The sequence below is a fragment of the Trypanosoma brucei genome, chromosome 3 (genome assembly GCF_000210295.1).
Source record: "Trypanosoma brucei gambiense DAL972 chromosome 3, complete sequence".
NCBI classification, from domain to species: Eukaryota; Euglenozoa; class Kinetoplastea; order Trypanosomatida; family Trypanosomatidae; genus Trypanosoma; species Trypanosoma brucei.
In genome coordinates this window covers 13364-32890 of record NC_026736.1, presented here as the reverse complement: position 1 = coordinate 32890, position 19527 = coordinate 13364, and the positions used below count along the sequence as shown (strand labels likewise).

At 39.9% G+C, this 19527-nt stretch overlaps 2 protein-coding genes and 5 pseudogenes across 2 annotated transcripts, besides 5 other annotated features; all 7 read right to left on the bottom strand.

Annotated features, from left to right (window-relative positions):
* Positions 1-528: 528 nt before the first annotated feature.
* Positions 529-2015, bottom strand: TbgDal_III110 (annotated as a pseudogene).
* Positions 529-2015: a sequence feature.
* Positions 2016-3579: 1564 nt separating this feature from the next.
* TbgDal_III100 (variant surface glycoprotein (VSG), putative) lies at positions 3580-4968 on the bottom strand (the record flags this gene model as incomplete). The annotated part of the gene is made up of 1 exon (XM_011773665.1): positions 3580-4968. One exon carries the CDS (start codon positions 4966-4968, stop codon positions 3580-3582), a length of 1389 nt encoding a protein of 462 aa, XP_011771967.1.
* Positions 4969-6865: 1897 nt separating this feature from the next.
* On the bottom strand, positions 6866-8434 carry TbgDal_III90 (annotated as a pseudogene).
* Positions 6866-8434: a sequence feature.
* Positions 8435-9743: 1309 nt separating this feature from the next.
* Positions 9744-11273, bottom strand: TbgDal_III80 (annotated as a pseudogene).
* Positions 9744-11273: a sequence feature.
* Positions 11274-12647: 1374 nt separating this feature from the next.
* Positions 12648-14051, bottom strand: TbgDal_III70 (variant surface glycoprotein (VSG), putative; the record flags this gene model as incomplete). The annotated part of the gene is made up of 1 exon (XM_011773664.1): positions 12648-14051. One exon carries the CDS (start codon positions 14049-14051, stop codon positions 12648-12650), a length of 1404 nt encoding a protein of 467 aa, XP_011771966.1.
* A 1220-nt stretch (positions 14052-15271) lies between these two features.
* On the bottom strand, positions 15272-15845 carry TbgDal_III60 (annotated as a pseudogene).
* Positions 15272-15845: a sequence feature.
* Positions 15846-16605: 760 nt separating this feature from the next.
* On the bottom strand, positions 16606-18237 carry TbgDal_III50 (annotated as a pseudogene).
* Positions 16606-18237: a sequence feature.
* Positions 18238-19527: the final 1290 nt, after the last annotated feature.

Here is a 19527-nt window from a genome sequence, read left to right as displayed (position 1 = left end):
TTATTATTATTATTATTATTATTATTATTATTATTATTATTATTATTATTATTATTATTATTATTATTATTATTATTATTATTATTATTATTATTATTATTATTATTATTATTATTATTATTATTATTATTATTATTATTATTATTATTATTATTATTATTATTATTATTATTATTATTATTATTATTATTATTATTATTATTATACTAATATTCTAACTCTAATTAATATCCATAAAATACACAAAATAATCCAAATTAAAAAAATTTAAAATATCATTTATTTTTCTTATCTTATCATCTCAGTTCACACTGAAGGTAAGTTTCATATATATTTCATATTTTAACTAATTTACATATTCTTACAAATTTTCGTATTTGTTTAAAAAGTGTTAAAATATTTTAAATTTTAGTAACTTCCACAAAGTATCCTTAGAATGCTAGAATTCTTCGAAACTAATCGACGCAGAAGCCATCAGAGCAATTTTCGATTGACGAGAAGACCTTAAATCTTTGCACTTGTTATCTTCTATCCGTAAACGGCTTTCCTATCTTTGGGTATCGTCCCTGGTACACTTTTACATTCTTCCTCCGTTGCCGCATCGGAGCACTTTGTAAGCTTTTTCACTCGTTCCTCTTTCTTTTTTGGTTTGTAATCCAGATCCTTGACGCACTTCTTGCCGCTTTCTTCAGCCTCCACTTTGCAGCCACCTTTGCATTCATTTCCTGTTCCTTTCTTTTGGCACGTTTCGTCTGTTTCGCTTATTTTCGTGGTTGTTGTACCAGCCACTTGGCATGCTTTTTGCGTCTGCGTCATCGCTGCTTTTTGAGCTGCTATTTGAGAGAGTAAAGCTGCTCTTAGAAGCTGCGGTGTGTTCAGGTTTTTCACTTGAACGTCTTTTATTGTCGTACCCACTTCATTCTTTGCGGCAGTAGTAGCTATTTGTTCTTGAAATGTTTTCCCTTTATCGCTTCCCACTCGGCGAGCTTGTTTATCATTGATTCAGCGTCACTGTTTGGATTGTGAATTGTTGCTTTTCCGTAGACTGCTTCCAGATACTTGGCTACAATCGTCTTGACCTTTCCGGCGTTGATTATGTGTTTGAGCGTTGTTGATGCGTCAATGCCGCAGGTTTCTGTATTATCCACTTTTGTTTTTAGTTTTCACAGTGCGTTATAGAGTTTGTCTGCTGCTGTCCTTGCGCTGGCGACCTGCCAGTTCGCCGCGATCTTTGTCTTGTCCGGTATCTTGGCTGCTGGTGCTGAAGCCGTCAGATCTAGGCTGCCATTTAATAACGTGTGGGGGCCGTTCGTTTGGAAGACGTCGGCTGCCGCAGCGGTGTCTGAGTTCCATTTTTCTAGCAAAGTGCATTTGCTGTTTTGGCTTTACAACAAACTTGCTACGTTCAGCCCTTCGAAACCTGTTGACTTTATGACGTCGCTGCCGAATTCTAGCCTGTTTTGCCTTTCTTCGTGGTCGACTTTTTCGCGGTCGACACCCTCTATTCTTGTGTCTTCTGTTGGACTGTCATGGCTACCAGTGCTGAAGCAGTAGCCGGTCGTGCTCCCGCATTTTGAGGCCGCTTTTAAGAATGTCACCATCTCAGCTATGTGGCCAGTCATCTTTGTTGATGTTGCTATAGCATCGGTTGCGTCTGCTGTGATCGTTTCCAGCTTTTTCCGTGTGATCTCTGTGCATTCGTCTGCAGCGGCTGCTGTTGCAGCATAGACTATAAATGCGTTCAGATTGCTCCTTGCCAGTGCCGTTAGTCTGGCATGGTTTTCTGGTTCACCAGCTGCTTTTAGTTGTTATAACGTTGTCGCAGTCTGTCTCTTTGCCTCTTCTGGCACTTTAGTTAGAAAAAAACCGAGTTTGCATACCGGCTGAAGTTCATTCCAGCTTAACGAGGCGTGCTGCGCTCCTTGTGCCACTGTCGCTAATAGATACATTGCCGCAAGCTGTTTCGCTAGGTCCAGTGCTTTGTTTTGAGTCGTTTCGGTTACGTATTTGTCCATATCTGTATTTCTTTAGAAATACTTTGTGGTGGCTGAAAAGTGTTAAGTTTGTTAGCCTAGTTGGTTCAGTGGGTTGTTGCGTTGGTGAAGGATTGTTGTCACTTGATTGTGGCCCAGGTACGGTTGCGCACACCTTGATCTCCTTGGTGACACTTCCTTACGGGTTGCTGTTGTAATCAAGGGCCATTATTCGCTGTTTGATCACTTCTTTCGTGGCATTGACGACTGTACCGAAGGCAAACCCCTTTATTAAAAAATTGACAACGAATCGTTTCTCTGGTTGTGGAATGAAATTGTTGAAAACAAAAGGGAAATGTGCTTTTCGGGCTTTAATTATGGCTTACACATAAAAGCACTCAGTTAATTCCAAGAATTTCTTCTTATAACTTCAAGTTAGTTTCTTTAATAGTTATATTTAAAGCGTTTACTTTGTTCCATAGAAACATCAGTTCTCTCCTAATGCACAAAATCAACACAGATTTCTACACTTAAGAATTCAAATCTTATGTTTTGATATTGCATGTATTTTGTGGCAATTCTGTATCGCGCGGTGATGTAATAACAAGAGAACGTTGCAGGTTACCATAGGCAAGATTGAGCTTTCGCTTTTTATTTCAGTCATTTACTGTCTTTCCAGATCAATTGCGTTTAATACCTTTAATGGTGGGCCCGAACGTAGTTTCATTGTCGCTTTAATCTGCTAATACGCGCAGATTTATGGTTTTTACCGATAATATTAAAATGGTACTAGAAGTTATCCTATTTATAAATAGGGAAAAGATGAATTATAACCACTGATTCATTTTACTCCGTAGAGATCCTCGATTGGTTCATATGCGCGGTTTCTCATTCAGTTCACAGTGGTTTTCTCTTTTTCTTTATTCAGCCACATCTTTCTCTGCTATCACCGCGACCAGCGTTTATTTACACCTGTTCCAGCTTTTAATTTGATCGTCTTTATTATAGCATACTCCATACTGCGTGTTATTATGGCCGTTGTAAATTTACGCGGTTAGCACTGCGTATAATCTGTGCACCTCTTTACACCCTCTTTTGTAATAATATTCTTGTTCGCTCCTTTCTTCTTTTCCACTCATTAATGGCACCACTCACTCGTTTCCTCACATTGCAACCTTGCCATAAGTAAAAATGCCTCTGTTTTTCTAAAACAATTAGTCTTTATTATTATTATTCTTATTATCTGCAAAATAAAGAAAACAGAAAATTCCGAATAGCATTTAATTTTCTTGGCGTACAGCCATACCATTTTGAAACTATAAGATAATATAGCACATATTTCACTAAAAGTTTTATATTTTTTACAGATTTCAATATTTTCACTTAATTTTACATTTTCAACAAGGATATATCAAATATCAGTAAAGTTATGTAAATTTTTAAAATTCTCTCCACAAAACTCTTTAATTTCATGATTCTGAGAAAACTACTTAGAATGCTACCCAACTCATAAAAGCAGAAGCAATAAGAGTAAATTTCTTACTTAAGAAGTAACTACCGTTTCGGAACCTTTCCTTTTTAGTCTCATCTTCGCTATCTTTGCCTTTTATAAATGCACAATTTTGCCTTTCTTCTGTTTTGTCATTTTCACAATCAGGCTGGTTTTGGTGCCTTGCAGACCAATTTGCAGCTGCTTTCTATCCTGTTTCTGCTTCGTTTTCTTTTCCTGGTTTAGGTTTGCATTCCTTTTTTTCGAGTCATAATCGCAGTGGTCGCTTGGGCAGTCTTCTGTGGTTGCGTTTTTCAGTTTGCATTTATTTTCGTGACCTGGTACGCTTGTTGTCTTTGCTTGTGCTGGCTCTGCTTCTGTTGTAGGTTGTGTTGCTTTGTAATGCTGTTTGGCGGTTTGGATGAGTGTTTCGATTTGTGCGGCGCGAGCTTGTGCTTCAGCTGCCTTCATCGGTATTTGTTCTAATATCTGTGCTGCTTCCTCGAGTTTGGATACCCACGGTATCCCCAGTACACCTTTTTGGTCGCCGCTGTCTCCGAAGTATTTTGTGTATTTTGCGCATAGGTTGCCTGTGGCGCCGCTGCAGGTGCTTGGTTCCTTGCCCAGGTAGTGCTCTATGGTCGCTACGTTCTTGCTTACCCTTATTTTAGCTGCTACTGTCGCAATAAACTGGCAGATGCTGGATGCTGTTATCACTTCCGGCTTCTTTTGGGGGCACCATGCCGTGATTGCTGCCAATTTTGTCAGGGGTGATCGATTCCAGCCGCACTGAGTCCCTGTATTTTCGCATTCGTCGCTGGTTCCGCTGGCTGCGAGGCAGCAGAGGCACAGTATATCATTTGCAACTGATTTGCCTGCGCTATTTTGGCATGCTGCAGCGTAGGTGCTTTTGTCGCCCAGTGTTTTCGCCGCGTCGCCGCTGAATTCTTTCTGCCAGCTGCCATATATCGTTTCCGAGATTTTTTGCTGCACTTGCTCTTGGATTCTTTTGCCGGCGCCTTCCGTAGCTGCTTTGTACAACGCTAGCTGCTCTGTTATCTTTGCGAGTGTAGCGTTTATGTTTATGTGTGCCGTTTTCTTTGCCCACTCTCCAGTGGGTTGTGGGTTTTGATCGAGCCACATCCGCCCTTCTGACGGCTTTGTTAGCTTCTCTTTGGTAGCGGCCCATTTGTCCCATTTGTCGTCCCAGCCCGTTTTCTTGCCTTCTGATCCGTATGTTGCTTTTTTGTCTGCCCATTTATTCGCTTCTTTGCTACCATCGAACAATTTCTGCCAGTTTTCGTCGCTGGTCGTCATGTTCATTTTTTCTAGGGTCTCTATTTCGCCTCCGAAATCTGTTTCATCAAGAGTTGGGGCTGCTTGTACACCTTGCATATTTATGATATTACATAGCATAGCTAGATCTCCTGCGTTGTCAGCCTCCAGTGTTGCTCTGGCATTCCGCGTCGCCACAGATAGAAGCACAAATACCACAATGTTTCGCATGAAATATATAGCTTGATTTTTTGTTCCTTCATTAATTGTAAGAGTGAGTGAGGAGCGCTGTGTCTGTGCTTGTCATCGCAGCGATTTTTCTTTTTGCTGTGCCACCACAGTTACAGTAACCAAGTCTTAGACTTCGCATTTCTGGCATATGCCTAGAGCTTTAGTCTTTAAAGCAATTACTTCCTATACGATTGTGTTGTTATTCCTTTCGGTGAAGATTTAACGTTAAATGACGCGCTATATGTCAACTTTTTGACAACCAAGGATCACTTTCTATTAGTTCTCTTGAAGCCATAAAAAAAACAAAAAAATTAATTACTCCAGCACAGCGTTACAATAAGTAGGAAAAGGACGAAGCGACCCAAATTGATAGAACAGTGAGAGTATTAGACTTAGCTGTATAATCTATTACTTTAACCACTTGTGTTTTTATACTTTAAACTTGTGAAACGATCACGTGATGCATTAGATTCCATTTTTATATGACCTAAATTTTGCTTTTCGACACATTTACGCTTTTAATTCTATTTTTTATCGGTTACTGCTTATCGCATCCATTGCTCGACCCATACAGTACATCGCACCTTGAAAATATAGTACATATTTCGATTCTTCAGAAACACGAATCTTATATTTTTCATTGCTTCTATTAGGTTTTTATTCTTCATTAAATGCTCTGAAAATTACAAGTTAGCATTTTTGCTCATCACAGAAGGGATTAGGTATCCGTTTATTGTCTGAATTCTCAATTCTTTTGGGACTTTTTTCGTTTTAATTGCATGGCGCATACTTTTATTTATCTCCATTAAATGCGGTTCACTCTCATTCCTAATATGTAGCACCCGATCACCTAATTTTGTATATTTCTCACCTAGACAAGAGTATTGAATTGCTGACGTATCATTACAAACCCTATCCACCTCATATTAAGCTCTTTCATCGCTACCTATGTGTGCGTTATGTTAAGGTGTTTGTATTTTTAGTCGTCTTATAGTTTTCACAGCATTCCATAAGTGCTCCTCATTTAAAAATCTTTTTCTCGATATTATTATATTGTTTCCTACAAATGTAAGTCATTATTATTATATCTTTTGATATGCATTTTTGACATTATTTCACACTTACTCAACTTCTTTTTTCCAGCTCCTTCTGTTTCTTTACAGCTGAGCATTATAATATGAAATATAATTAAAAACAAAAGTCGCCACCACCGTCCGTTGCAATGGCATCAACCTATTACTGTACGAAATTCAGAGGATCATTTTCTCCTGTATCATTTTCTTCTCTGCTGTGCTCTTCCGTACTTCAATCTTTCAAACTATATTGTATTTCTTTGTTTTTTGTTTCCTATCTTGAGTATTTTTGTCATCATAGACCTCCGATTGGCTCATACATTGGACTATAGCTTTTCTTCATTTCCCCCACCATCTTCTTCTGTATGATGATGCCTATCATTATGTTTGTGTTTGAAACTACAAAAAGTTTATCTCCGTCTACCTCAATAATAATTGCCATACCTTTTGTAATTGCACTCTTGCCATTGTTTCAAGGGATTTTTTAAATCATTCATGCTTCACCAAAACTATTATTAAAATAATAGTATATACGCACACTCACAACACTCTCTCTTATCATAATTATCATTATTATTTTTGTCATTATTATTATAAGAAGGTCAATCAAAGTAACTCAATAACAAAACAAAGCAAATTAAAATAACAATAACTTTTCACACCCTATCGCCCTACTATGTTACACCCATAGGTCGCTACTAGAAAAATTCTAGATTTTCAAGTATGTCTAAATTATAAATAAATTTCAACAAATAGCCAATGTTTAACAAAACTGTTAAAATAAATTATTTTTAGTGGATTTTCGTAAACGTTCATAAAAATTAACGAAAAAAATTAAAATTATAAAATGCTAACAAACTCAAAAAGGTAGCTAAAAACAAAGTAAACTTCTTAATGACGAGAAAACTGAAATCCTTGCAAGCATTATTTTCCCATTTGCAGTTGCTGTCCTTGTCGCAAGCATTTTTGTCTGTTCCATGCTTTGCACACTTCTCTTCAGTTTTCCCTCCTGTTTCTTGGTTTGCTTTTTCCAGCTCAGCTTTCACCTCCTTTTTTAATGTGCACTTCGCACCATCTTTGCCGCTTTCGTTAAAAACACACCCTTGACTCTCTAGTTTTTCACACTCTTCTTGCTTATCCTTGCCTTTGGTATGGCATTCTTTTTCTTTCTCTTTTGCTGATTTTGGGGCCTGCTGGCGTTTAGCTTCCTCAAGTTGCCCCGTCATATCTTTGACTTGACTCTTCAGTCGGTCTGAGAAGAAGAAATACAGCCGCATTAAGTCGTTTATGTCTGTTATTTCGCCAAGTTTTCTCAGATTGGGGTCATGGGTTAACTCCTTGGTCAATGGCATTTCGTCGACATTTCTGCTGTAGATTGCTGTATACTCCTCTGGACTGCCGAACGCAGTTTGTATTTTGTCTGGAACCTCCGTGTCCCTGCTGCCGTCCGTTGCTTTGGTCCCTAACAAATGCACACGTGCTACACCCTTGAACGAATTGCTGGTTTTTGCCTTGTCTAGCGTGCTCACGTCCTCCAGTGTTATGGTTTCCTCCGAAGTTTTTACTGCCTGCACTATGTGATATACATACGGGTGCGTCGTTTTCTTGTTTTCGTCGACGTTTCTGAGGCCCTCTGTGGCTATGCCGTTGTCTGTTAGTTTAAATATGCCCGCTACTAGTTTTGGTTCCGCTGGCCCGACGTTCGTTCCTGTCGCGTCGTTCAGGAGCTTGATTGCGGTGTGCCCTGAGTTGCTGTTGCACTTCTTGTCTGTGTTTGCTAGCGTACCGTGTGGCACTGCCGTCCCTAACACACCGGTAAGGCCTTGTGCTGAGACCGTTGCCGCGCCGGCGTTATTTGCTGTCACTTCGGCCCAGGATGCTACACAGTTCGGTGCCGCTGAAGCCATGGCTGTGTCTTTGTCTACTAGGTTGGTTACCGTGTTGTCGGCGCCGAGGCAGCCATGTGAGGATGTAGAAACCTTGTGTTGCGTGTTGATCCAGTCGAGTATCGCGCCGTTGGTTCGGGCTGCGTTCCTGACCGCTGTTATTAGCTTCGCTGGCTTGTCGCCCTTGTAAAAATCTATCGCTGCGCTGGCCTCCTCTGCGAAGTGACTCCATATCATTCTTTCGCCTGGGCTTGTTGGCTCGGTATTGTTTGCGAGATTATAGACAAGAGCTCTCAGCAGATTACGTAGGCTCGCCGCCCCGGGGGTTGCCGGCTGCTGCAGGTTGTGCAGCGCTTTGGCTGCTATCTTGTCCGCATCTACGGCTATGTCGCATAGCGCTTTTCAGTACTTCTTTTTGATCGCGTTGCCGGCTGTTGGCTGTACCTGTTGCACTTGGGATACTAAGAGCAAAGTCTGTACGACTAAGGCGTACGTTGCTTTTGGCATCCCTGTCTCACTCGTGGCCTTTCTTTGTGTTTTCTTTGCCTAGCTTTACTTTGCCTGTCCAGTGCGTCGTACAGTTGTTGTGGTATTTTTACCTGAATTTTCCCTTGCTTTGGTTGAAGGAGAGAAGTAAAGATTTGTTCATAGCTTGTCGATTTATCGAGTAACCACCGCATAAATAGTCTTCGCTTGTAGCAGCCAGTTCCTCTTGGAGATCCCCACGTTGTGGTAGGCGCCGTTTGTGTACCACTGCCTATCCGCCGCGCATCTCTCCCCTCTTGCAAAAATATCTGCTATATCTGCTCAGTGCTACACCATGCGCTTTTTTTTTATCACTATGGTGTGCCTTTATGGGGCGGTTTCGTCACTAATTTTTGAAATCTAATAAAAAATACCAAACCATCGTGTTTCCCACCTATAACAGTTCCTGGCCATCCGGTCTTTCCACATCGAAGCTAGAACTCCGACATGCAGCATGTGATTCGAATCCTGTTGAGCTTCATTGCTAACCTTTAGGTCCGCCATCAGATTAAAAGCGACACCAACCATTATTTCCACTGTAGCATATACCCATTATTCCATGAAATAGGTTGGTATGGTGACTTTTTATTTATCGTTACCCTCTTTGTTATTTTTCTCCGCATCCCGTTTCGTCACTCTGTATTGTTCTTTCTTTGTCTTCTACTTCTTCTCCGTATAACTTAGCGAGTGCGTGTGGTATGTACACTATACACTGTCTCCACCTCACTTTAACATTAATTATCTTCTTTTTTAAAATTCTTTCTATACTCATATTTGTTTTTGACACTTCATAAGATTCCATTTTCTTTTACGAGTTTCGTTTATTAAAATTATTTGTACTCTTTCACTTCTTCTCATACTCTTACTCAATCACTTACTCCCTTACTTACATTACATCATTGCAACTGCTTAAAGCGCTTTTGTTTTTCCAGGCCATTTAGTTTTCGCCATACTCTTATTATAATATTAGTATACAGAGGCTCACAACACTCTCTTATTATTCACGTTGCTTTTACTATTATAATCCTCACCACATCCATAAAATATACAAATTAGAAATTATCAGAGTAGGACTCGTTTTAAATAACCTATCACCCTACTATGTTACAAACACAGGACGCATTTTACAAAATTCAGATTAAAAAAAAAATTTACAAATTTACTAATTTAGTAAAAAAAGCGTTAAAATATATCAAATGTTAGTCAATCTAGCAAGTTATCACAAAAAAGTTATTTTTCATAAGTTTGACAAAATTGGGCAATAATCTTTAAATTTCTAATGTCACTAAACTCATAAAAGCAACAGCCATAAGAGAAATTTTCTTAATGACAAGAAAACTATCATTTCGTAATTTCTCTGTCTCCTTTTCTCCCTGTCATATTCACCATCTTTACCCTTCCTCCATGCACAATTTTGTTTATCGCCTGTTTTGTCATTTTCACAAGCGGTCTTATCAGTGCCGTGTCTTGTGCATCCAGTTGAAGCTACTACCCCTGCAATTCCATCTTCTGTTCCTGCCGCTGTGCTTTCTGTTCCTAATTTAGGTGTCCACTCCTCTTTCTCTCTGTCATAGTCGCAGTCGGTGCTGCGACAAGCTGCAGGGGTGGTGTTCTTTTTGGTGCATTTTGTCTGCTTGGTAAATTCGGGTGTTCCTGTATCTTGCTGACCTGCTATTTGTTTTTGAAGCGGAAGGGCTATGTTTGCTGCACTGTACGCTGCCTCCGCTGCAACACGCATCTGCGCTACCTTAGCCGCTGCAAGATCTTTTGTGTTCTCTCTACCTAAGTAATCCCGATAATGCTGTTGAGCTTGGCGCAAGGCTTTCACCAACGGTATCGATTCGAACCCGAGATTGGTTGTGCCGTAGTATGCCTCGTACGCTACGCAGCTGTCCATGTTGGCGGTGCAGGCCCCGTCGGCGTCTTTTCCCAGGAAAACTTTGCCGGCTTGGTGCGCTTCTGCCAACAGTCCTGCGATGGTTTGTGTTGATGACTGTATTGCGTCTGCTAGGTTTTTTGGGTGTTCTGGTAGTTGCGGGCCCGCTGCTAATATTGCCTCCATAGCGTTTTCAGCAAGGGCGTTGCTGCTCAATTTGTCGGCGCCTAGCGTGCTTACGCAAAAGGCATCTGCGTTGTGAGTGCATACGCAGGCGATGTCGTTGGCTATTGATTTTCCTGCTTTGTTGGCGGTGCAACTCGTCGTCTTGCTGAAGGCGTCGCTGCTGCTATGTTTACAAGTAAAGGGGGATGTTGACGCATCCACATCTTGGCCGCAAAGTGCTGCCTTTAGTTTGTCCTGAAGTCCCTTGATGTCGGTGTTTTTCTGAGCTTCTTTGAGGGTTTTAATGCTGATTTGTGCTGTTTCTGCCGCAGCTGAAATTCTCTTGAGTTGTTCGCTTGCTTGCTGCTTTTGAAAGAAATCTTGCAGCATCGGATGTTTCTTTTCCCGGGCCTCTGGGCCTTTTGGCTGTCGCATTTTATGCCTTGTCTCTACCCATTTTGGCTATTTGGCGGGCCAGTCTGCCTTTGTACCTGTGTTTGTAATTGTGGGTACGACTTTGCTCCACTCTTTTTCTGTTGGCTCGCCCTCGAACATCTCGCGCCACGACTTGTCGGCGACAGTCATGTTGAGTTTTAGTATCTCTTCTAGATCACTTGTGGCGTCGGGCCTATCTGAAGGTGTTGGCATATTTCTTTTCGCTAATCTGACTAGGTAATATAGTAACTGAAAGTGTTTGATGTTGTCATTGGCAGCTCCTCTGGCATCTTTTGCTACCACTAGCAGCGCTAATATAGGTGCAATTGCTATTGTGTAGGGCATGGTATCCTTTTCTTTTAAGTGAGTATTAGATATACCGAAGGTATGCTTAGTTTGAGTCCCGCTGTTTCCAATTTTTGCATAGAAAAAAATTCACTTTATCAGTCTTATCGGTAATTTGATGGGTTTTTTGGCCAACTCCAAGGGGCTACCACCAGCATATTGCTTATGCCTTTAGTTTATTTTGCCAAAAAATAGAAGAGTATTTCAAATTTAGTGTGGAAAGACACTCTTTGTGAAAACCCACTGAGTTCTGCTGAGACATTACACCTTTTAAAACCAACCAATAACATTACACTTCTATAAAACACTTAAGCTTAATCGTAACCGTGTTCTTCTAGTTTTTTAAAACTCTTGTCGTGTATAATAATCTGCAATAACAAATCAACATTTCCGTTCATGTCGTACGAATGATCCTGAGAATTTCGTAGTCTTATCCTGTTTTATTTTTTGCCTCTTGCCAGCCAATTGGGGTCCTATTTGTAGTCATTCACGCTGTATTTTGCTGATGCACTACATTGATGCCGCATCAGTGTGCATTTTTATGTGAATTATAAGGTTCTTGAATGGGTTCAACGATTTTACGTTGAGACAGTAGGTGAGGAGTGTGGTATCATTTGAAGCCTTCCCTACCTCATAAATCTCTTTTGCGAAATGATATCCACGGTTTCTTAACCTTGAGTTGTTATTCTTCCATTAGACTTTAGCCAGCAGTGTATGATTTTTATAAAAACACGAATAATGCAACGACTTCACTAAGATTTCACAATTTATTCTGTGGTTTACTCATTAACTCCTCCATTATTATTTTGTATATGATAATGATTATACTCATGTATGTGTTTGAAACTTCGCATATTTTATCCCTTCTCTTATTGTCTTTCTGCTTTATCTTCGACAATACTGTCCATGTTCTTCCATGCACTCACCCACTCCAATTGCTCCCTTGGTATTATTTTAGGTGCTTATATTTTAGTCGCGCATTTAGTCTTAACCACGTGTTTTATAATATTAGTATATACATTTACAACACATTCATTTTACTATTACTATTACTATTATAACATTAACTAAAATCCATATAGTAAAAATAAACAAAATTAGAATAACACTTATTTTTATACTTTATCATCATATAATTATACACTAATCGTGTGCTTTCATGCATATTATATTTCTTATTTGCAAATGTTTTTAGAAGTATATTAAATATATCAATTTTTGGCAAATGTTTTTAGAAGTATATTAAATATATCAATTTTGGCAAAAATTTTATAAATTCAAGAAAAAATATTAATTCATCCTAGAAGCAAAATTTACATTCAGAAGAGGGGCCTTGCTAATGACAAAAGAATTGCTCCTTGTGGTGTTTTGAGTTCATGTCGTTCCTGTCCACTCAGCTTTCACTCCCTCTTTAAGTTTGCATTTGCCATCGCTGTGTTCGCAATCAGTATCTGCTGTACATTTACTTTTTTCTCTGCCTTCCTTGCATTTTTCTTCTTTTTTAGTATCTGGGCTTGTCTTTTGTGCTCCTGCCGCTACTTTGGCGGCGTGTTCTTTTGCGAAACAAAAAGCAAGGGTTGTTGCAATGTGGTCTGCGCTGTTGGCTTTCTTTAAGTTTACCTTTGCTCTACCGTTGTCTGCTTTGTAACTGATGTGCTCATTTGCCAACGGGTCTATCATGTCTGAAATTAAGGTTGCTTCGCCGCTGGGCAGCAAAGCCTTGACAGCTGAGGTTTGCTTGCTGTCTTCTTCGGCACTGTTTATGCCTTGACTGTTAAGTAGTTGTGCCGCCCTCTTTAGCGTTTGTGTCCGTGCAAGTGTTTCTTTTGTTTGATATATTGGCCGCGGAATGATTTTTATGTTGTCATTGTGCAGGTTACATATTGCAGCCGCTACTTGCTTTGTGGTTATGGTGTGGGACTTTGCGTCAGCGTTGTCATCGGTGCAAATGGTTGTGTTGCCCGTCGCGTAGATAGTGGTCTTTTCGAATGCGTCTTTCTGCTTGTCACGCGTTATAGCTGTTATTCCGAAGCCAACATTAATGCTGCCTTTGCTTCGAGCGCCTTCTCCTGAGCTCACGCAGGCGCCTGGCTTGTAGGTGGTTAGCGCACTGCCCTGGCTGTCTACGTCGCCGGTGGCCGCAACTTTTATCAGGTATACGTCGCCTGCAAATCTGCTGTCTGGTGTGAGCTTGACGTTTTTCGTCTTTGGTAATTCCGTTATGACCGTGTCATCCATGTGCTTACCCGTGTCTGTTTTCGTCGCACATGTGTCTGGATTAGGTTGTACTGCCGTCGTCTTAACATCACACGTAAAATCGCTGTTAGTGGAAAGCCCGTTTTGTGCCTGCTGGCCGTTGCTGCCGTTGTCGTATTTTAGTGCATCCACCTCGCGATGGAGTATAGCTTTGGTTTGAGCGCGCCTCGCCTGCAGTACTGAAAGCAGCTGGTTGATCTGCCCTTGCCCTTTGTCGATTTCCTGTTGCTGCTGATGCAAGGCTCTTCCTGTTGCCATTGCTAGAAACATGTACGCCGGGCGCTTTAATCCGCTGCTTGTGTAAGTTGTTGCCAGCGTTAGGGCGGTGTATTCTAAGGTTAGTTGTTTTTGGTTCGTCATAGCGCTGGTGATTTTCGTTTCGTAGTGGCTTATTAGCTTATAAAGGTATTGAACTTCATAGCAAGGCGACGTTACCGCCTCTATGAAAGTTTCGTCCTCCGCATTCGAGGTACAGCTAGCTATCGTTGCTAAAGTTAAATACAGGATTTCCTGCGGATGCATTGTTGCGCGGTTGTAGGCCGTAAGTTTTGTTTGGTGTTTTTAGTCATTTTGTAAGCAGAAAGGGAGAGCGCTGGTTTTGCACGCTTTTATCTTTTTTGATACGACAAATTCGGATAAACAACCGTTTTGGTTTCTCTTCTTCCGACTGCTTTCGCTTGTGTTGAGGTCCCTTAGCGTTTACTTGAAATTGCTGATAGGGGCTGAAATGTATGCTCACTCTCGAATTTAGTTTGTACTGTGAAAAACAGAATTGCTTTGTCTGTTTATAGTACGGTTAGGTTACAGCCCGTTACTAATACTAAAAGTTCCAATTTGGATATGTTTGCAATAATTCAAGCTGTATTTAACACTCACCTACAAAATTCCCCTCTATACCCATTTCATTCACCCACTGCGCAGAATAATCCCCAACCAATCTAAGAATTTATGCGCCTGCAGCCGCTACTGAACATGAAAACCTAACCATCACATTTCAAACAATAGAATCAACAATTTTAGAGGTAGAATCCATTTATTTTTGAGCTAAATACGTGATATCATCGGCTCCTCTATCCATTTCTTTTCCTCTACGCCGTCCCTCAGTTTTTTTATACTCCGTATTGTCTTACTATCGTTTCGATAAATGGCTTATAACACAGCTTACAAAGTATTTTCTACTTTTTCTGCACACTGTGCTTTGTCTATCGATTAGTATTCCCTGCATCATTTTCTTTAGTATCATTATATCCATAACCACATTTTGTTTTGCACAGTGCATATTTTATTTCCTTCACCTTTTGTCTTTAAACGGGTTCTTTAATAATATTTCTTGTGCTCTTATACTCACTCACTTAGCATAATTGCAACATTTTCGTTGATTGAAGTACTATCATTACTATCATTATCATCACCGTTATTATTAGTGCTCTTATTATAATATTTGTATATATACACTTATTACACTCTCCTATTATTATTATTATGTTCTCCACTATTGTTTTTATTATAAACCTACTTGATGTCCATAATTAGAAAACAAAACAAAGCATGTTAAAATGTCACTATTTTTTATACACTAATATCCTACTGCTTAACAACAGCATGAAACGTTCATAAAAATATTTTACATTTTCTAGCCCTTAAATTTCATTAAATTTCTTTTTTCTTCTAAATAGTGTTAAAATATGTCACATAGTGGCAAATTTATTAATTATAGTAAATTGTTTCTAAATAGTAATATTTCATAAAATTGAGAAATAATTCTTAGAGTGCTTAAACTCTCATTATTCTAACAAAGCCACGAAAGCATCTGCTGTCAGAGAAAATTTCTTATTGATGAGGAAACTGAAAGAGCGGCATTCCGGCTTGGGAAGCTTTCCAGTACCATCAACAAAATTAATCCATTTACAGACTGCTTTCTCACTTTGTTTGACATCCTTGTTTTTTGCCTCACATGCTTTCTGGGATCGGTGTTTATTTTAATCTACCACAGTGCTTGTCTCTCCTGTTCCTGTTGCTGGGGTTTCTGTTCCTTGTTTAGGTTCACATTCCTGTGTTTTTGGCGGCATCATATTCGCAGTCCTTGCTTGTGTATTCTTCAGCTGTTGCGTTTTGTGGTTTGCATTTTTTCTGTCCCTCTACTGTTGGCTTGTTGCTTTGCTTTTGCGGTAGATTTATGCACGTAGTGATTTTGGGGCCATGCATTAAGATCTTTGACTGTCGCCGCCGGATCTGTTGGGGCATGGTGATGTGCACGCATTGGCCTGATGACACTGCAGTTAACTGCTCGCCTCATCCGCTTACTTTGGCTATGTTGCTGTGCCGCGCAACGACCGGTACAGGCTGCTACGTCGACTGGCTTTAGCTTCCAAACTCCATATTTTGCCATTTCCAAATATTAAGATTTTTTAGTTAGTGCCCCTTGAAAGGCAAATCGTTTCTCGAAGCGAAACTTCCACGCGCCACTGTTAACAAAAAAGCCGCGTGCAGCGCTATATGCCGAGCTAAAATGCACAAAAGCAAAAAAGTAACAAATTAGGTAGATGGCGCAGGTGAAAAATATAAGGATGAAGATGCTTGCTGGGTAAATAAGGGTCAGATCCCGCATCAAGAAAAAGAGCCGCTGCATCAATAAAATTTTAAAAATTGAAGAATTAGAAAAAAAAAATAAAAAGAAGTGAAATAAACAACAATCAAAAAAATTAAAAACCTCAATCCAATAACCCTAACCCTAACTTCAAATCTGTTTAGTCTCTTTTCAGCTTGTTGATCGGTTTTGTTTCTCCTAAAATTAAAAAAAAGATTTAAAAAAGTTGGACAAAAATAAAAAACCGAAAAAACGAAGGTAAAAATAAAAAATGCTCCAAAAGACACAAAATTAAACAAAGTCGAAAATTAAAAAGCCCTTGAAAAAACCTAACCCTATAAATTCTAAAAAATCATAACCCTGAAAAAATTCTAAAAAAGGTGAAAAAAAGAGAAATTTTTTTAGCTATCATAAAAACTTTGCAGAATCACAAACTTACAAAACTACACTATTTCCGGGACACTTTCAGTTGTTAAAATATATTAAATTTCAGCAAGGAAATAGAGGGTGAAAAATTTTAAAAAAAGACAGAAAAGTTGCAGCCATCAGAGTCGATTTCGTATTGACGAGAAAACTGGAATCTTTGCAAGTTTTACCTTCCCACTTACAATCCGGATACTTACAGTCATCCATTTTATTACCTTTACATTTCTCTGCTGTTTTTTCAGCCGATTCTGTTTGAGTTGGTGCTACAGGGACGCCATTAGATGTCGCTTTTGTTCCATTAAATTTCCACTTTTTGGTGCCATCGCTTTCTGTTTCGTAACTGCATTTTTTATCAGTATTGCATTTTTGTTCACCATCTAGTTCATTGAAAGCATCTTCTGCTGCGGCTGTTCCACATTTAGCCGCTTAGAGTTGGCAAGATGCTCCTCAGCTTCTTTTAGTTTTGCGGTAAAACCATCGACCTTGCGTTGTGTATAGTACATTTGCGCGATTTGTAAGTCTATTGGGGTTGCCAGTTCCGCCAGGCACGTTGTCGTTTGTGTCGGTACTATTGTTTTTGTCAACGTCTTTGCTTGTGCTCCCTTGTATAGCTTTTCTGGGTAGTTGTCCTCGCCGGGTTTGAACAATTTCTCGACCAGTTGCTTGATTGCCTCGTTTTCTTTGTTGTCCTCGTATGCGCCGCTTTTGTTGTCGATTATGTTTATTATGGCCGTTTTGACCGCTGTTGACTGTTTGAGTGCTTCTGCGTCGGTTTTTGAAAACCATGCCTTGAACCTCGTCTCGCATCCCTCGAGCTGGACGTACTTGTCCCAGAGTCTTACATATTTTTGATTTTGTCCCTTGTTTGGCAGCCCTTTGGCCTGCTTTGACAGAGAATTTATGAGTTGACTTGACCGTGCAGTGTTTGCTTGGTGTTTAAGGATATATCCATTGGCGAACGGAATGTCTCCCTGCGGTCCTGTGTCTGAGTTTAAGGCGGTTGCAGTGGCTGACGTAAGGACGCAGTGTTCGTTGCAGCTGCTTGTTAGAACACCGTCGACGAGGACCGTGCCATGGTCCATGCCGACAAAGCCTTTCTTTGTTAGCACTTCTGTCTCTTCGGGTCCTTCCGTTATGTCGTGCCGCTTGATTTTGCAGCTCGATAGTTGTGCAGCGGCTGCGTCGGTTGCTGGCGACGTCGGTGAGCTTAGTTGTGCGAGGTACCCGTAGTTCGATGCTCCTGTGTTGTGTCCCATTATTTCTAAGAATTCAGCAATCCGTCCGTGCGTGTAGCCTATGAAGGCCGGTGTTTCTACGGCCACTTTGTAGCACCTGGCGATTTCGTTGTTTGCTTTTCAGCTGCTCTCTTATCTCAGCCACAAGTCCTATTGCTGCTGCGTGTGCCTCTGCGTTTTGCATCTTTTGTGCCGCTGCGACTGCTTCTACAGCCAACTTGGTTGCCGCTTTGGTGTAGTCCGTAATTAATGTTTGGAGCTGTAGCGCACGGTTATACACTTTGTTTGCATCCGCGGTTAGCGTGCATAGTGGTTTCCACTTTGCGCCTTGGATTGCGCCTTTTGAATTGCCGTCCACATTTAGTGCATGAAAAAGTAAGAGAAACATGACCCAGAGGCAACTGTGCAGTGCTGAATACCGCATTTTTTCACTTTTCTCTTCCCTTAGCTGGTTCATTTTGATCTGGAAAGGTAAGAAAGATTGCTTTTCGTATTATATCAGCGTTAGAAAATGTATTTCAATAGTTTTTTTGGTATGGGAGCATCGGTGGTATTGAAAACTGAGAGAGGTTATTTGTGCGAAGAAGAGATCAGATATGGCGTGGATTGTTTCCATCTATGTTTATGGTGGTGCTTTCTTCAGAGTCTGTGAACCTACTGTTGATGTTTGCTTACACAGCTTTATTGAGTTTGAATTGAACCTTTACTCTCTTATAGTATTATGTCACACAAAAGAGAACTCAAAGTGGGTTATAACATTGACAGACTTGTAATAGCTATGAGTCTGCCCGTCTTAATCGCCCGATGCTTCTATTTGGTGCTAAATTTAAATTGGACGATACCTTCCGCTTGAAAATAGCGCATACAGGTTCTCTGACGCTTTGGGTGAACCCATTGCTATTTCTATTCAACAGTATGTTCGCATTATGTCCCTATACACAAGCTCAACTACTAATTCCCGCTGTAGATATTACCTATTTATGTGTAAAAAAGACTCTCATCTTCGGTTTTAGAGTTGTTTGCTTTTTGTTCTTAGCAAGCTCGTGAATTGTCCCAAACATCATCGTAAGTTTAGGTTTTAACTTTGCCTCGTATATTGCTGGTTCGCTGGTGTCCATATTGTTTCCGTTATGTTTTGTTACTGAATTTGTTTCTGGTTTAGTACGTAAAACTCTTTCAATACGGCGATTGTTGTTCACGTGCAATCTGTCTGCTTGTGTAAGTCCCATTTCATTTTCGTCCTTTTTACTGTCTTCTAGGCTTAACTGTACAAAACTTTTAAAGGGACGAAGTGCTTATTAGAAGTGAGTATTTACTAGCGGTTTTTATTTTTTAACATAAAAGCAATTTTCATGCTTTAAGCTATGTCTTTTATAACACACTAAATTTTCAATTTGAGCTGAATTTTCGCATCTTCACATTCTGTCAGTCTAGGAAACAATGAAAAGCTTTATTCTATCTAATAACGTTTTCAATTTGCCTCTGTCTAGTCAGCATTAAAACTTACTGCTGTTGCTTTTTTTATACAAAAGCGCTTTTATTTTAGTGTTTAGCCGCATTCATATGTTTCCTTCCACATTTTGCAAATTTGGTGTTGTTTTTGTTTTGCAAGGTTTTTGTGCGATTGCATGCTTCTCGATTGTCTCTCTCAGATGACTGGATTAACTTAAAAACACATATTTAACGAATTATTCGTCCTTTATTAGCTGCTCCACTGTTTCGTATTTCAGTTATACCATAATAATGCACA